This window comes from Halyomorpha halys, unplaced genomic scaffold (genome assembly GCF_000696795.3).
Source record: "Halyomorpha halys isolate HHAL.00 unplaced genomic scaffold, Hhal_1.1 Scaffold364.1, whole genome shotgun sequence".
Taxonomy (NCBI): domain Eukaryota; kingdom Metazoa; phylum Arthropoda; class Insecta; order Hemiptera; family Pentatomidae; genus Halyomorpha; species Halyomorpha halys.
This window is the reverse complement of record NW_027108785.1, coordinates 302,394-318,626: the sequence shown is the minus strand read 5'-3', so window position 1 is coordinate 318,626 and position 16,233 is coordinate 302,394. Positions and strand designations below refer to the sequence as shown.

General features: G+C 28.7%; 1 protein-coding gene across 8 annotated transcripts in view; it reads left to right on the top strand.

Annotated features, from left to right (window-relative positions):
* Pi4KIIIalpha (phosphatidylinositol 4-kinase III alpha) overlaps window positions 1-16,233 on the top strand; it is a 122,255-nt gene that overhangs the window by 16,789 nt on the left and 89,233 nt on the right. For 2 of the 8 annotated variants that reach the window (XM_014422285.3, XM_014422289.3), the window contains 8 exons: window positions 1,888-2,097; window positions 2,304-2,357; window positions 5,309-5,427; window positions 7,201-7,345; window positions 11,001-11,045; window positions 12,367-12,414; window positions 13,180-13,360; window positions 15,001-15,187. In XM_014422285.3, the coding sequence (XP_014277771.1) occupies window positions 1,888-2,097; window positions 2,304-2,357; window positions 5,309-5,427; window positions 7,201-7,345; window positions 11,001-11,045; window positions 12,367-12,414; window positions 13,180-13,360; window positions 15,001-15,187 (989 nt within the window). The remainder of the gene's footprint in view (window positions 1-1,887; window positions 2,098-2,303; window positions 2,358-5,308; window positions 5,428-7,200; window positions 7,346-11,000; window positions 11,046-12,366; window positions 12,415-13,179; window positions 13,361-15,000; window positions 15,188-16,233) is intronic. The other 6 variants (XM_067047112.1, XM_014422287.3, XM_014422286.3 and 3 more) reach the window with 5 other exon arrangements.

Sequence of the window (16,233 nt, the reverse complement as noted above, 5' to 3'; positions counted from 1 at the left end):
GGCCTGTAAAAAATGATACATTTCTTTAAATATTAATCTAATAACAGAAAAAGCACTGCCAAGAGAAAGATAACTCAAGAACTGTTGTAGTTGCTAGGATTTATGTCATTCCAGTAGTACTACAGGTTTCACATAGTTAAAAAATTGATAAGCTCATAAAAAAATTAACTAATTAATAGATTACATCAAAATTTGAAAATCTATCGTCCAAAAGTTATGTTTAATTCAGATATTCCCTGGGATTATCTGTATTGTATTGTAAAATACAATGTTGGGGGATAATACCAGAATTAATTATAACTAATTGGTATCGCTGGTATGAATGTTGTGGGCTGTATTTATAATGGATTTAAAATAAATTAAATATGGTGAAAAGGGAAACAAAACCTCTTTTCTTGTTTGGTTAATTTAAAAAAAAAATATTATATGAGGCATAGCCAAATGGGAAATATAATATGGGTTAGTATTGTTAATACATTGATTTTTAATGGGATAAAAATATATAATAAAAATATTACAATTTTACTTGGCTGATGATTGGTGATGGACTATTGAAGTTTTCTATGAAGCTTGTTCTTCCTTCGTGTTCTCTTCTCTCTCATTTTGGCCTCTTCTCCTTCGCCTGGGTGTGGTGTAGATTACTCACTCATGTTGAATTGATTAAACATAATATAAAATTCTATTGCTCTGAGGAGTTCTGATTTCGGTTCACTGTGGACTTTGTTCACATTTGGGTCCAGTAACCCTTGTAGTTCATTGGTTTGCCATTAGATGGCAGGACCTTGATGTCCTCTTCAAGTAACTATAATGTTTACTATAATTTGTTTGGTCTTCCCCAAATAGGTTGTTTTACTAAAATCTGTGACATATGTATAAACCCCATCTTCTCATTGAGTGGATGTAAACAAAGAAGTCCATGAATGTTCAAACTAATTACTGAAGTTGAGGACTTCAAATTATTGAATTTAGTCTAGCAAGTTGCTGTTGTAACTACATAAAATTGCCAAGACAACAAAATATATTTATTTTTTCAATTTGTTGAGTTTTTTCAATGAATTAAGAAAAATCTTCATAATGGGGTGTATAAAAAAAAATGATCGTTTTATGAAATTTAAGATTTCAAAGGACTGTAAATATTTTAATCCTATTTAATACTTACCCATACTTAATAATCCCTTTAGAGCATTCTCTAAGCTTGTTGAATCCCATTCGACTTCTTAAAAAAAAAACCTCAGTTTAGTTATTTATTTCACAGAAGAAACATGACAGTCTCCTATGAAATTCTCACAATTTTAAGGCATTACTGGAAAAAAAATTTCAGAACCGCTGAATAAACTCATGAAATTATTAAATATGAAGGAGAAAGTGTCCTTGACCTGCGGACTGCACTGCGTTGGTTTGAAAAATGTAGCAGTGGAGATACAACGTTGGAAAGGAAGAAGGGCTCTGTACGGCCATTAATGGTTATTAATGAGGTTCTGGAGGAAGCTGTTGAGTCAAATTGTCAAACAGTTGCTGCGAGGGAGCAATTTGAAAAAAATCCTTGCTTGGCGATTTTTGGAATTTTGAAGGTGTTATTCATCACGAATTTGTTCCTGATGGATTCTGAACTCTACTACAAACAACTGGAAAGATTGTATCCGTTGTCAGAGTGTTATCCTGCTTCGATCAAATAAAAAAGGAGTTTTATTTCAACAAGATAATGCACGTCCTCACACTTCCCATCAAACCAAAGAAAAGTTTAAAGAACTCCCTTTTTTATACACCCCATTATTATCTTGAGTCCAATGTATTTTTTATTTTCTAATAAAATGTTTTATTTATCATCTTTGAGCAATATATATTTAAGATATCTTGTCAAATAATTTTTTTTTATTATTATTTTAGATCTTCCTGCACCGTTTACTAAAGATGTACAAGAGTTTGTGAAAGGTTTATTCCTCTGTGGCCAAACAGAACTCCAATCTAGGCACCACGATGCCAGTGAGAAAGAAGAGAGAGAAAGTAATTGTGCCACTGTTAATAAGTTCAAGCTTAACGTTATGGCGAACTCCGCCTGTGTCGATCTTCTCGTATGGGCTATTGCCGACGAAGCAGGTATTGAAATTTCTTATCTTGGCACGGAACTTCTAAGAATAGATCTTTAAATTTAAATATCCTATTAATTATTTTTGAGCTGTTAGCTTTATTTTTCTAGTTATAGTTGTCGGTGTTTAGCGACTTATTTTTTTAAAAAAATGGAAGGTGAGTTATTTATTAAGATAAATAATGTATCTATTAATAACCATGGGTTATTTTTACAGCTGAAAACCCTTTAGACATGCTCCACAAACTTACTGCTCAAATCAGCTTGAAAGGTCTAAAAAAATTCAAAATCCTTGTTAAATGTTTGATATTTAACATAAAATAAGTTTTACTAATTATTTACATTTTTAGTAAAGCATGTGTGTTGATTTTTTATTTTATTTAACTTTTTTTTATTCTTTTTCTAATGATAAATTTTTATTATTGATCTTCAATAGTTTGTTATGAAACATCTGGTAGACTTAAAGCAATGATTTATGACACTAATATTTTCTGTTGTCTTTATAAAAATAATTGTAAATATTTTTTTTATCTTTAACTATGACTGAAAAGATAGGAAACTGCTCATCCATTCCGACTATGACAATACTTACTTGACAAACAGTCTAAACTTTTAATTAGCAACAACTACAAGAAGCCCTATGTGGACTTAAAGTTTTGTTCTACTAAACCATCAAATCCCTCTTGTATCCAATCCTTACAATCCAAAATTCACCATAAAATCCACAATGTTCCATATTGTAATATTCAAAATATATTAAAATTAAATAAAAGGGAATTTAATAATTTTTATTTATTCTCAGATCTAAAATATAGCTTTAAAGATGACAAGGTTGAATGAAAAGATTGAATATTATATAGATATGATAATTTTATTTTAAATTGTATATAATATTATGGACTCTTAATCTCAGGGCAGGTTTTTCAGACAATCAGAACACAAAGACACCTAACTTAATTAATGGCTACTTTACAAATATAATTAAATCCTAGGTAGAGCAAACTAACCAATTATATATGCTTCTTTGATGAATGATGGTTCTCTATGTCTTCGTTCTAAACATGCTACCCCTGACAGTAGCTAAAAGCTTGGTCCTAGTTTCCAGGATACGTCCCATCCACCGGCAATCCAAACAAAGAGTGATCTTCCTTTAAATATACAATCTTCTCAGATGACTGCTGACTCTTGATATCTTCTTTCCAAATATCTAACACTGATAGTAGACAAAGGGTGGTCCGACACCTCTTCCTGAAGATGTTCTAGTTTCCCAGACACGTCCAATCCACCCCTCATCCAAACAACCAGTCTCCCTTTCTTCACAATCTTCAATCATCAATCTAAACATTGATTGTAGCACAACGGTTTTGAGTTTTTGTCTATTATTTTCTTCATGTATATTTTTCCTTAAAAATTATTTTCCTCTTTTATTTACTGTAAACACAATCATAATAGGAAATTAGATGAAGTGACAATTTATTTGAATTTGCTCAATATGGCAGCGATTCTACCAATTGCAGAAGGCACCGCATCTTGGCTTTTTTAACGATGTTTTCCACTCCATACATAACTGAACGAAATTTGTTAGCTTGATTTTTAGTTCAACAAAACAAATGAACAATATTGAATGTTGATACATGAAAATTGAAATATAACTAACCACTTATACATAAAAAGACAACTTTTTATCAAAAAAGAGGATATTACAATATATTGCCAATTTGGCCAGAACCAGATATTAATCCTTCCATAAATAAACCCCCTGACCACCCAAACCCACTTGTTTCTAACCTTGCCTCTTCTTCAATTTCTGATAATTCTCCTAGGCGTCTGAGAAGATGAACTCGAGACTTTCTACCCTTGAAATGTTAAGAGAGTTCTACCAATGGGTAGATTCTCCGCAAGACTGTGTCATTCTAATAAAATATAACTTATATCACATTTTTGTGTATTTTTTGTTTAATATAGTTGTAAATTTGAATAAATTAAAAAAAAAAAAGTTTAAACCTTAAAATTCCGTGGCCCTAAGATCTTGATCTTGGTTTTCTCGATTTCTACTTCAGCTGGATTCTTGAGCAAATTTAATGAAGATTTTTGCATCTTCTGCATCGATGGATATAATAAAAATTGTTATCAGTGATAATCTTTTTGTTGGTTTGTAAACTTGTAATTTATCTTTTACTCATTGTTATCCTCACACAAGACTGAAAAGACAGGAAACTGCACACAGATTCCGACTATTACAGCACTTACTAGACAAACGGTCTAAACTTCCAACTCATTACAAAAGACTGATCTACATGACAATAATAAGGCCCATCTGGACATACAGAGTTGAGCTTTGGGGCTCCACTAAACCTTCGAATTCCTCTCGTATCCAATCTTTACAGTCCAAAATCCTTCATAAAATTCTCAATGCTCCTTATTTTGTTACTAATAAAACCATCCATAAAGACCTAAATGTTCCTTATGTAACCGATCTAGCCCGAACCCGATATTATTCCTTCCATAATAAACTTCCTAACCACCCAAACCCACTAGTTTCTAACCTTGCTTCCTCTTCCATTCCTGGCAATCCTCCGAGGTGCCTGAAAAGAAGATGGCCTTGTGACCTTATATTGTAAACTGTTTTTAGAGTTCTACTACTGGGTAGTTTCTCTACATGCTGTATCATATTATGTCATTAAGATCAAATTTACTTGTTGTATTTTTTATACAGTTGTAAATATCAATAAATAAATTTTTAAAAAAAACAACAACTCATTGTTAACTGCTTAATTATCCATATCCCTGTTAGATACCAGCCTCAAGAATTTTATCCTGAATCAGGAACGGATTCTACTTATGAGAATGAATAATATTTCGATTAATTAAATAACTCCTAGGTGTTACCGATTCAGTAAGCCTCAATGTTGAGCTGTTACACCAGGACATCATTGTAGTAAAACACATGTTTGAGTACTAATCTAGCTGAAAATCTAACCAATATATTCTATTGATATTACTAATAATTTTTTTTTAACTGTGTGTATTTTAGGAGGCAAATGATTTGACAATGAAGTAAGAATAAATTTTAAGGTTTTTTAAATAGAGTAGCTAGTATTAATACTTGGTTTGATGTCTACTTTTTATCTATTGCATACTGTGTGTTGAATGCTTCTCAGAAACTATGTTGTTCTTTTGTTTTATTCAACATTTTTAATGTAGTAATATTTTTTTTTTTAGGGGCGGATAGCCTTTGTGGTCGACTGACTGAAAAAATCAATTCAAATCATAATTTAAAATTAGTTTTGGCACATATGCCTCTACTTATGGTTTGTCTTGAGGTAATATATTATATAAAGGTTAGCATCCCCAGGTATTATCCTTTTTTTTTTCTTTTTTCCTAATTTTTATTTATTTAAAGTTTTATTTTGTTTTTTTAAAGTTTTACGTATTCTGTAATTGTCTGTTCTGGAAGAAAATTGTCAATTGTTAGTCTTTTTTTAAAAAAAAAGAAAAATATATTTATTATAAAAAACTTGATTTTAGTGGGGTTCACTTTTCATTACTAAATATCAGTTAATAGAATAAGGAAAAAACCTTCTTTAATTAAGCCCCCTATTTTTAATATTAAATTATATTGTAATAAAAAAAACTTTACTCTGTTAAATAAAATAACACAGTTTTATATTTAAAGATTAAAACTGAGATAAGTTTTTTTATTATTATTGTTAGGGTAAAACAATAATAAAGTTGTAAAACCAATCTCTTCCCCAGATTAAAAATATTTGCTGGTTTGGGTTAAAAAAAAAAATGGAGGACCTGAAATAATATCTCACAAAAACAAAATAATGAAGAAAATGAAATAATAAAAATAACCTTCCTAGTGATGTACAAAAATAAATGAATTATAAAGTATTAAAATATGTAATAAGTATACAAACTAAAATTTCTTTTGGATTATAATAAAGATGATTAAATATTTTAAGGATTTGAAACAAAAAAAGAAAACTTAGTTTGCTGAAAAAATGAAAACAGCACAGTAGGTGGTCATGGTTTTCGATATGCGTTTATCGACAATACATTTTCAGTCTGTTATATCTCATCTGAGATGGCCACCTTCATACAAGTATGCAAGATGATGCTCCAAACACAGATTGACTCAAGAATAGCCGGGAGTCAGTGGGTGAGAGCTTTGAAAAACTAGACAGCTCCAAACACATGTTCATTGAACAACATTAATGGCAGTGCGTCACTGAATGAGAATGACGGCCAAATCCCCAGGCCGCTCTAATGCCTCATTACAGTACAGACCACTCCAGCGCTTTCTCAATACCTACTGCCTTATCAGCAGTTATCCAGGACCTGGCCAACTGCCTTTGGTATTGTTGTATATATGCTACACTACAGGAATATATTTATATGTCACTTATTTTACGTAACAAATTTAAAATACAAGGTAACTTATAGTTAAAAAACAATCAAAATAAACTTATAATTAACAAAATTGAAAAACCACTTGGAAAGTAAATAGAAATTAAATTAACTTAAAAAGGAACCAAACTTCTGGGTTTTAACAATTTTGTAATTTTTGATTTATATTTATAAATAAAACTAAGTCATATGGTTTTCATAAAGGAAAATAACACCATATTAGGAAAAATGATGGATTTTAAAAATCATCAATTAATTAGAAAAAATATATTTAACCCTCGGTACGACAGATGTGAGGATCCCATAGCAACATTTATTTGTCTTACATAATAGTATTATGAACTTATTTTTTACTTTTATTTGATTTTATAATCCATTTCCATATAAATAAATAAATAACTAGTAACTTGTTCACCTTTATTTATGAAATTATCAGTTGATATAATTCAACATTTATAATGAAAATTATTTGTGTCTTGTTTCTCCAATATGGACAATTCAGAATAGGAAGACATTTTTATTTATTATATTTTTATTTGATCCAATTCATTTATAATTTTTTTTTTAAATCCCCTTTGTGATGTTAAATTTTTATTTTAGTTGTTACTCTCCATAATAAAAATCATCCGCTTTAATAATCTATTTAGATTAAGTTAAATGCGCATTAGTTTTCTCCTAATTTTAGCTTTCTTGCATTTCAGGGTTTAGGTAAACTAGCTGAAAAATACCCTAATATAGCCAGTACTTCAATACAGTGTCTCAGGGATTTTCTTGTTTCTCCTTCTCCGATACTTTCAAAGTTGTACCGATTACACAATGAAAAAGGACTTTCTCATGATGCCCAAGGTTAGTTTGAATATCTTTAAACAATATGTTAAGTACAAAGTTATTTGAAGGAATATTATAGTAGATGATTTCTGATAACCAGTCGTATGACACACAGTAATGCACGAGTTAATGTATCCTGATATTTCTGCTCATTTATATATGATGTTTGCTGCCCTTCTTCAGGAAAAAAAGGTGTAATGAATTGCTGTTTTGTGTGATTAGTAATCGGTATGTCACTGAATAGTCATTGAGGATAATTATCCAAAATTATTTATATTGACTCATCAAAACAGCATACCCAATTGCAGATACTATTTATGAGTTATACCATTCAGACACAAAATATAACAATTAAAATAGCAAAACAATAACTCAAAAATTAAAAATCAAAGATGGTGTCCAGCTCCAAACATCATGTCGTGGTAACTAAACTAGAACCTTTTCCAGAATGAGGAGTTACCAACATTAAAATATTATAATTATTCTAAAATTATGATTTTAACCTTAATTATAATTTTAGAATAATTATAATATTATTTAATATTCAATTTTAAAATAACTATATTATTTTTGAGTTCTTGTTTTGCTATTGTAATGGTTATTTCCTGTATCTGAGTGGTTAGTCCTTTTATTGTATAATTTTTTTTTTCAGATGTACACTAATTGCTTAATGATGCCTGAATAGGCGAATATTAAGCAAGATTAATAAATTATATATTTTTTTGAGACTACAATGGCCTTTTCTTGTATTTATATTGATTTATTAAGTTTTATATTATTAATGATTATAATTTTATTAGTCCTGAAACATTTAAGATTAAATTTGTACTAATACAAAGGTCATGGTTTATATCCCCACAAGGGATGCCATTCTATAATGAATATTTTTTCATAGAGGTGTGCCATTGGATTATTATCAGAATTTATTTATATTGATTAATAACAATTTACATTGTTAATGAAAATAACTTTATTAGTCTTAAAGTATTTGAGATTGAATTTCTAATCATGCAAGGACTGTGGTTTCAATCCCCACAATGGATGCCAGTCAGTAATAAATTTTTTTCTTAGAGGTATGTCATTGGATATGTTAAAGCCACCTCAAATCGACTATGTCTTTTTGTTGGAAGGCTTTAAAATGAACAAAAAACAAACTGGCTCGGGTTAAACATTTATTCGGTTCAATTTAAACATTCTAAAAACTAAAAACTAACATAAACAAGTAAAAATAAAAAGGCCTTTCAGATAAAAATAAAATAGTTCGATAAATTATGAAAATGACAATAAAATTAATTTACACAAAAAAAAGAAATAAATATATAAAATAAATACTGCACGACAAAAGGTTGCTCCACTCCGATAGGTCAGAGGAAGAGTGCTGCCGAGATGTGTAGGTCTGGCTCATCGATGTTCCAAATATTCAACAGTCGTATTGTATTAGGCGAGCCGACAAATGAACGCAGACAGGGCTGGTACACACGTTCCTTGGGTTCAGGGGTTGGGCACTAATTACTTAATTAATTGGAACTCATATTAAAATCGAAACACAGAAGTGGTGTGGTTCCGAACTGTTATGACGACGAGTACACTCAAAAAATGTCATATAAAATAATATCAACCAAACGTAGACAGGGCTGCTAATGACGCTACCAGGGCCACTAATTAGTCGGAACTGCTCTAAAAAAAACTAAGATGGTCGGTCCATTGCTAGGTGACGCCTATTAGCAACAATTATCACCCCTAGCCACTATTTCAATTACTCATTATAATACACAAATATAATTACATTTTTCTTTTCAAATAACTAAATCTAAATAAAACAATACAAATAGAAATAAATGTAACTAAATTAAATACTAATAAAACTCAAATACTATTTACAATTCTTTACATGTAATTATATATTATGGCGTTAACAGGATGATTATCTGAATTAATTTATGTTGATTATTTACAATTTAATGTACTAATGAAAATGATCTTATTAGTCCTAAAATATTTGAGATTGAATTTCTACTCTACTTCTAAAGGCTGTGGTTTCAGTCCTCACAATAGATACCATTTAATTATAATTTTTTTCCTAGGGCTATGCCATTGGGATGATTAAACAAATTTATTTTTATTAGTTGATGACAATTATTTTTATTATTAAAAAGCATTTTCATAGTCCTAAATTATTTGAGATTGAATTTCTAATCATGCAAAGGCTGTTTCAATCTCCACAATGGATGCCATTTAATAATAATTTTTTTCATAGAGGTATGACATTGGATTATTATTAAGGATAATTATCCAAAATTATTTATATTGATTAATCAAGATCTATATTCTTTATAAAAATAATCTTACTAGTTCTGAAAAATTTAAGATTACATTTCTTTTCCAAAATGTTGTGTTTATGAAAATTTGCTAATTAATAGATTAACTATGTCAGAATTCAAAGTAGGCCAAACAAAGCATCCTGAATTAAATAGTTCATCATTGTTGTCTGTTTAATCTTTTTTTTTATGTGTGTAAACAATTTATATTTTTGTACAGATATGTTTTTTTGAGTTTTAAACAATAATGTGTTAGTAAATTTTGTTAAACTAGCATACTTAAGAACAAATGAAAAGTTCTTATTTAAGTATAATTTTCTCTTGATTTTTTGATCTTTCTATTATAAGCTATTTATTTATCATTACTCATATTTATTTTTTTTTTTTTTATAAATTTGTTTCATTTTTTGCATTTATATTATATGTATTTAAGTTCCGTTGAAAAAAAAAAAAGGTGAGATCAATTTTAGATTTTTTTGTATAAAATGAGGTTTTATTCTAATTTTGTTACCTATCAACTAAGTGAGCAATAACATTTTTAAAAAATTTGGGTCTTATGTTTTAATTTTCGCACTTCTTACTAGTGCGAGGTAAGCATTGTTATCAGGTGAAATTTTTTGCAAGCACACGTGTAATTATCTCTTAAATAGATAATCTAAGTTTGTTGCTTTTTGTTTATATATATTTTTCTTTTATGTATGTTGCGTTTTCTTTATGTATATTTTTATTTTATGTAAGGTTTCGCCTTAATTATACCTAATTGTTATTACCTAGTTGTTAGTACCTAATTGTAATTATACCTAATTGAACTGGGCATTGTGTGCGCAATAATGGCCTCGATTTTGAAGTTACGTGCCTAAAGTCTTCTCCTTTAAGCCCTTTAACTTTTTTATAAATGTTAAACAGAAAAAGTAAGAAATAAAATTTATAAAATAGTAATTTTTTTTGCTCTTAATTCAAAAAGCATAAATTTAATAGAACATTCTATATAATCACTCTAAAGGTGATTAAATTCATTACAAAACAAACAAAAAAAAAACTATTTAATTCATATAACTAATATTAGCAAAAATACAGCATCCTAGACCCATGTTTTTAAAAAGTATTTTTCTTATGTTAGCATAGAAACACCATTCAATTTGTTTTAGCTTTTTTATTAACGCGAAAAATAATAATTTTATGGAAAATTATGAAGACTCATTTCAAAGATGATTTAATTGCTCACAAAGCTAAACATAAATATAAATTTTTATTTTTTACAATTTATATTTTATGTATTTATAAAGATTTTTTGTTTACTTTTATTTTGAATTTTTGTTTATTTTTGGTTTGATTTTTTGTGTTTTTGTTTTTAGGCTTCCACACGCCAGATATAGATATTGAGAATGCCGTGAATAGAAGTAGGTATTGCATAGTGTTTTAATCTCGTGCAACATGCTGCAATAATTGCACCTTAATAGTAAAATTTTGTTTTAACGTTAATATGTTTAAAATCTCAAATTTGTTTTTCGACTTAACAGAAAATACGAGGGAGATCTAACTTTCTTTACTAGAGGGGAGAATATTCTCCTGAAAGTTTCTGACGTCTGAAACTAAATCTATTTTTTTAAAATTAAGTAAGGATTTTTTTTTGTTATATAGGAACTTTAATTTTAAAAAATATGAACTACATGGAGATTATTGCAATATATGAAAATTAAAAAGAAATTAATGAAAAACTAAGATACAAGTGATATACAGAATGCATAAAAGTATATAAGGGACAAAACAAAATATTATGATAATCGTTATTAATTAGAGGCACATGCTGACATGTCCTGAGCAATATTCTACGCCAAGAGCATGGAAGTCATTGTGAGGTTTTTGCTCTGGAAGACTGTTAAAATTGGAACTAAATATGACCGTTATGATACGAGAAATGGACTACGTTGACTTTATAATAATAACTTGATAACTACTAAACTTAATAACACAAAATAAAATTTCAGTCTTGATTTAACTGAATCATCTGAAAAATCATCTTGATCTCTAGTAATGTGGTATGTAATCCAAAACCATTTTATTTAGGCGAAGGATACTAAAATGGTTGGTTGATGATGAAGCCTCAATTATGATGACTGTTCCTAACAGGAAATTTAATTCTGGAAGATTATTGATTGACCGTGTGTAAAGATGAAAGGAATATGGTCCGGGTGAAATTTAATTCTGAAACAATTTTTTTTTTTTTTACTTTTTCGCAGTGTTTGCTCAGAAATCACAAAAATTTTCATGATTGCAACATCTGTTAAAGAAAAGAGAAAACTAGAAGAGATGAACTTCTACCCTTCTAAACTTGAAGTATACGTCAGAGCTGTGCCTGTCGGGCCAATTGTGTCTGAGGAAGACTTAATCTTTACCATTTTTAGTTTGTTATTATGTATGAATTATTTTTTGTACACGAAGAGAGATGATCTATCATTTTTTTTTTCTTCTGTGCTATGAGACACAATGTTTCATTAATTTAAGCTTATTAAATTTATTTTATTTATTGATAAATTCTTTTTTAATATTTAGTTGGGTAGAAATTTATTTTTATATATTATATAAAGTTAAATTATAATTTTACATTATTAAACTCTCTTTTTGCACATTGATTTGAATTTTTTATTTTTATTTTTTATTATTACATAATTAAGTAAACATTTATTTTTATTTTTTATCATTTATTAATTTTTTTTCTAGGATTCCACCTTACAATAACTTCTGACACTGGTAATACCATTAATAAAAGTATGTACTTATTTTTAGTTGCCTTTTTTTTTTTTTTTTTTTTTTTTTTTTTTGATGATTTCTTGGATTTATTTTTGCAAAAATGAAATTTTAAAGATTTTTAATGTATAATTTTATTAACTTTTTTTAAAAATTTATTTTTTGTTTGCCAAAATGTATTTGTGAATTTTAGAAGCCAAGATGGCCAGTATATGGTAAAAAGTTGTTACTTTTAATGTTACCTAAATCAGCTCTCGACACTCATGTTCGGGCGTCAGTTTCATTTAACAAATTGGGGATGTAAACCAAAATAAATAAAAACAGATGTTTTTAAGCCTATCAACTAACAGTTCATTCACTTAACTTTTAATATAAGAATTTTTTCTTTTGAATTCTTTTCTTTTTTTTTTTTTTTTTAAGAAAATTTTATTAAAAACCATCATTAAAACAAATTATCTCTTACTACTGAAATTCTTTTGTAAAAACAAATTCATTTTATCCTAAACCCTTTAAATAGTTTATCAAGGAGATAACCTAAAATATATTAAATCTGACAAGAATATGAAAACGTTTTCGGAGCAAAGAACTGCTATGTTTGTTGTACTTTGCTAGATGTTACTTCATTGGAAGGTTTCTCCATTCATGTTTCCACTTTAATTCTGTAGAAGAAATTTTTCTTATGGGATCAAATTTATATTATGTGCCAGAAGGCATTTGTAAAAAAAATATATATTATAACTTTTTAAAATTCGACATGATGAAATTAATGGAATGAAAAATTTTTAGTTGGTGGTACAAGTGGAACACTGTGTGATTGCTGCCATTCTCCTTTCGAAAAACTAAGAGATGCAGCTATCGAAAACCTTTGCATGGCATTGAGATCAGCTTACTCTGTTGACCACAACTGTGTTCCCGCCCTCGTTGCCTCACTTTCTAACCGGTTATATACAGCCCAGAACTCAGATAGGTATAGAAGGAATTAATATACATACATTTATGTATTTAGTTTTTATAGAACACTCCAGATTATGTTTTAAATAGGTTACTAAAGTTATTCTGGTCTCTGATACATTATAAATAGTCCACTCCTTCAACTATTATCATCATTAAAGTTTTTGTTATCTTAATTGATAAAGAAGAAATAGTATTTAATTATAAAATTTATTTTATCAGAAATTTTCCTTATTATAAAAACTTTTTTAAATAGATTATGACTGTAAAATGTATACAGAGGCTCAGATTAATTAGTCAATGATTTCATACCATAGTTATCCTGTATACACTGGATATTGTTTATAAAGACCTTTTAGGCACTTTATTTGGCCACTATTGCCAATTTTTGTTATAACCAATCATGAAAATGTGAAATAAGAATTTTGTATGATTAATTACTGCCATCAAATAGATTATTTTTTCTTCTGAAGAATGCTTAGTAGAGGTAGGAATCGATCTCAAGAAATTTTCATTAGTGAGCTTGAAGAAAAGAGGGGAATATTGTAGCTTCTTTAGATTTAAAACCATTTCTAATATATATCACAGTGACGTAGAAAATAATAACTATTTATGAAAAATTTGTTGTCTGTGGTTAGTTGACATTTCTTTATTTTTAACAAATACCATTTTTATTTTAGATCTTTAAGAAAGGCCCTACTTTTTCCAAATTCATTATATAATAGAATTACTAACAATCAATTCTTTACCTAATCTGATGTCCCTCTCACCATTTTCTAGGTGGTAGCAAACATGAAACTTCTTTAAGTCAAGGTTTTAGTTTTTTACTCATGTTGCATCTCCTTCGAAAGAAATAATAAAACTAAATAGTAGTTCCTCTTCCCCTTCAAAACATGGATTTAAAATAAAAGAAACATTCTTCGAAAAATTAGGATTCTTGTTTGCAAGGCCTTCTTATAAGTTTCTGGAACTCTACCTGAACTGAACCTGTCACTAGAATTGATCCTTGTCATTCAATAAGTTGTTATGACTAATTAATACTTATAATCATGGTCGCTATTAACAATAAGAAATATAAATGGAATATAGTCCAGGTGCGGTCAAATATAACTCAAATAGTACTATTTTGTACTATTGTTATTTGAGCTAATGTTTCGCCCCATGTTGTAGGGCTTCATCAGGGCTGTTTTGACGGAAGTCAGATTCTATGATCACTCTGACTTTGACTTCCGTCAAAACAGCCCTGACGAAACCCTGCAACATGGATTGAAACATTGGCTCAAACAAAAATAGTACAAAATATTACTATTTGAGTTTAATTTGACTGCACCCGGATCATATTCGATTTATTAATACATACGGTCAATCAGCAATCTTCCAATAAGAAATATATTTCATAGGTGTGGAATCTCAGATCTGTAAATATACCTCACTATAACCAATACATTGTTATATCCAAGGATGTTCTAAACAATATCCATTGTAATTAGAAATATTTATCCTATAATAGTAATAATGTCATATTTATCATTAAAATATTTGCAAAGCTATAAATTAGATCAGCAGAGAAAATTACTGATTGTAATTATACCAGTAAGGCCAAAATAATTCAAATTTAGAATAAAATGATCAAAACTATTTTTTATTCATCCACAGTGAGAGTTCTCTCATATTGAACAATACCATCGTTATGCTCGGTCATATAGCCGTTGCTCTGAAAGATACCCAGAAAACTACTGAAACTATTTTACAGTTCTTTCAACAAAGACTTTGTAGAGTACCTTCACCTGCGGATGTTCTCATCGTTGACCAGCTCGGTTGCATTATCATTTCAAAGTGTGAGGTAAATATTACTATGGCTTATTTTATATATTTTTAGTACTCAATGAACTAATTAATATGGGAAAATTATTAGTTGTTGATACGTAATTAATTGAAGAAAGAAGGTAAAAATAGTAGACAAAACTATTTATTTGGCACCAATATTTTGACCCACATTGGAAGTCTTAATCAGGGCTAAGTCGTTGTGGTTAGGCAATAAACAAGTTTTTATTTATTTATTTTTATCAATGAAGCAATTTCCTGGGAGGATAGAAATACCCTTAAAACTTTATACATATTCTATTCATAAATTATATAATGTTTCAGACCTAAATTGGCCATTTCCAAATCCAATCTCTAAAAAAATCCTACATTAAATACTGTCAATAATTTTTAAAAAATGTATATTCATAATTTTACTAAATTGTTGAAAGAAAGTGTGGGTGGCGGTCATTAATGGTATCGAAATAGTAAAAGAAAACTATTTATTGTTAACCAATGTTTTGCCTCACTTTGCAGAGCTTCGTCTGAGCTGTCTGATTAAAACAGAGATGAGATGTCAACCTTGTTGAGGAGTTGACATCTATGTTTCAATCTGACAGCCTTGCAAAGTGGGGCAAAATGTTAGTTTACAATAAATAGTTTTCTTTTAATATTTTGATACATTTATTGATGGCCACCGCCACTATCTTACTACAATCTACTTCTTATGGTTGACTATCTTCTTCCAAAAATTTTACTAATTTGAAACCTTTTTAAAAACACATTTTGTATTATTATAATTAAAAACGCTTATATTGCAGATTTAAGATATTATTATCTCTTAATTAAATTATAAATTAAAGATTTAAAATTATTATTAAAAAATCTCAGAATATTTGATTATAGGAGAAAGCATTGGCTATTTATGAATGGAATATGGTCCGGGTGCAGTAAAAAAAAACTCAAATAGTAGAATTATACTATTTTATTGAGCCAACGTTTCGTCCCACGTTGCAGGGCTTCGTCAGGGCTAAAAAAGATACAAACACATAATTACAAAAGGAAAAAAAAAAAAAAAAAAGGAGA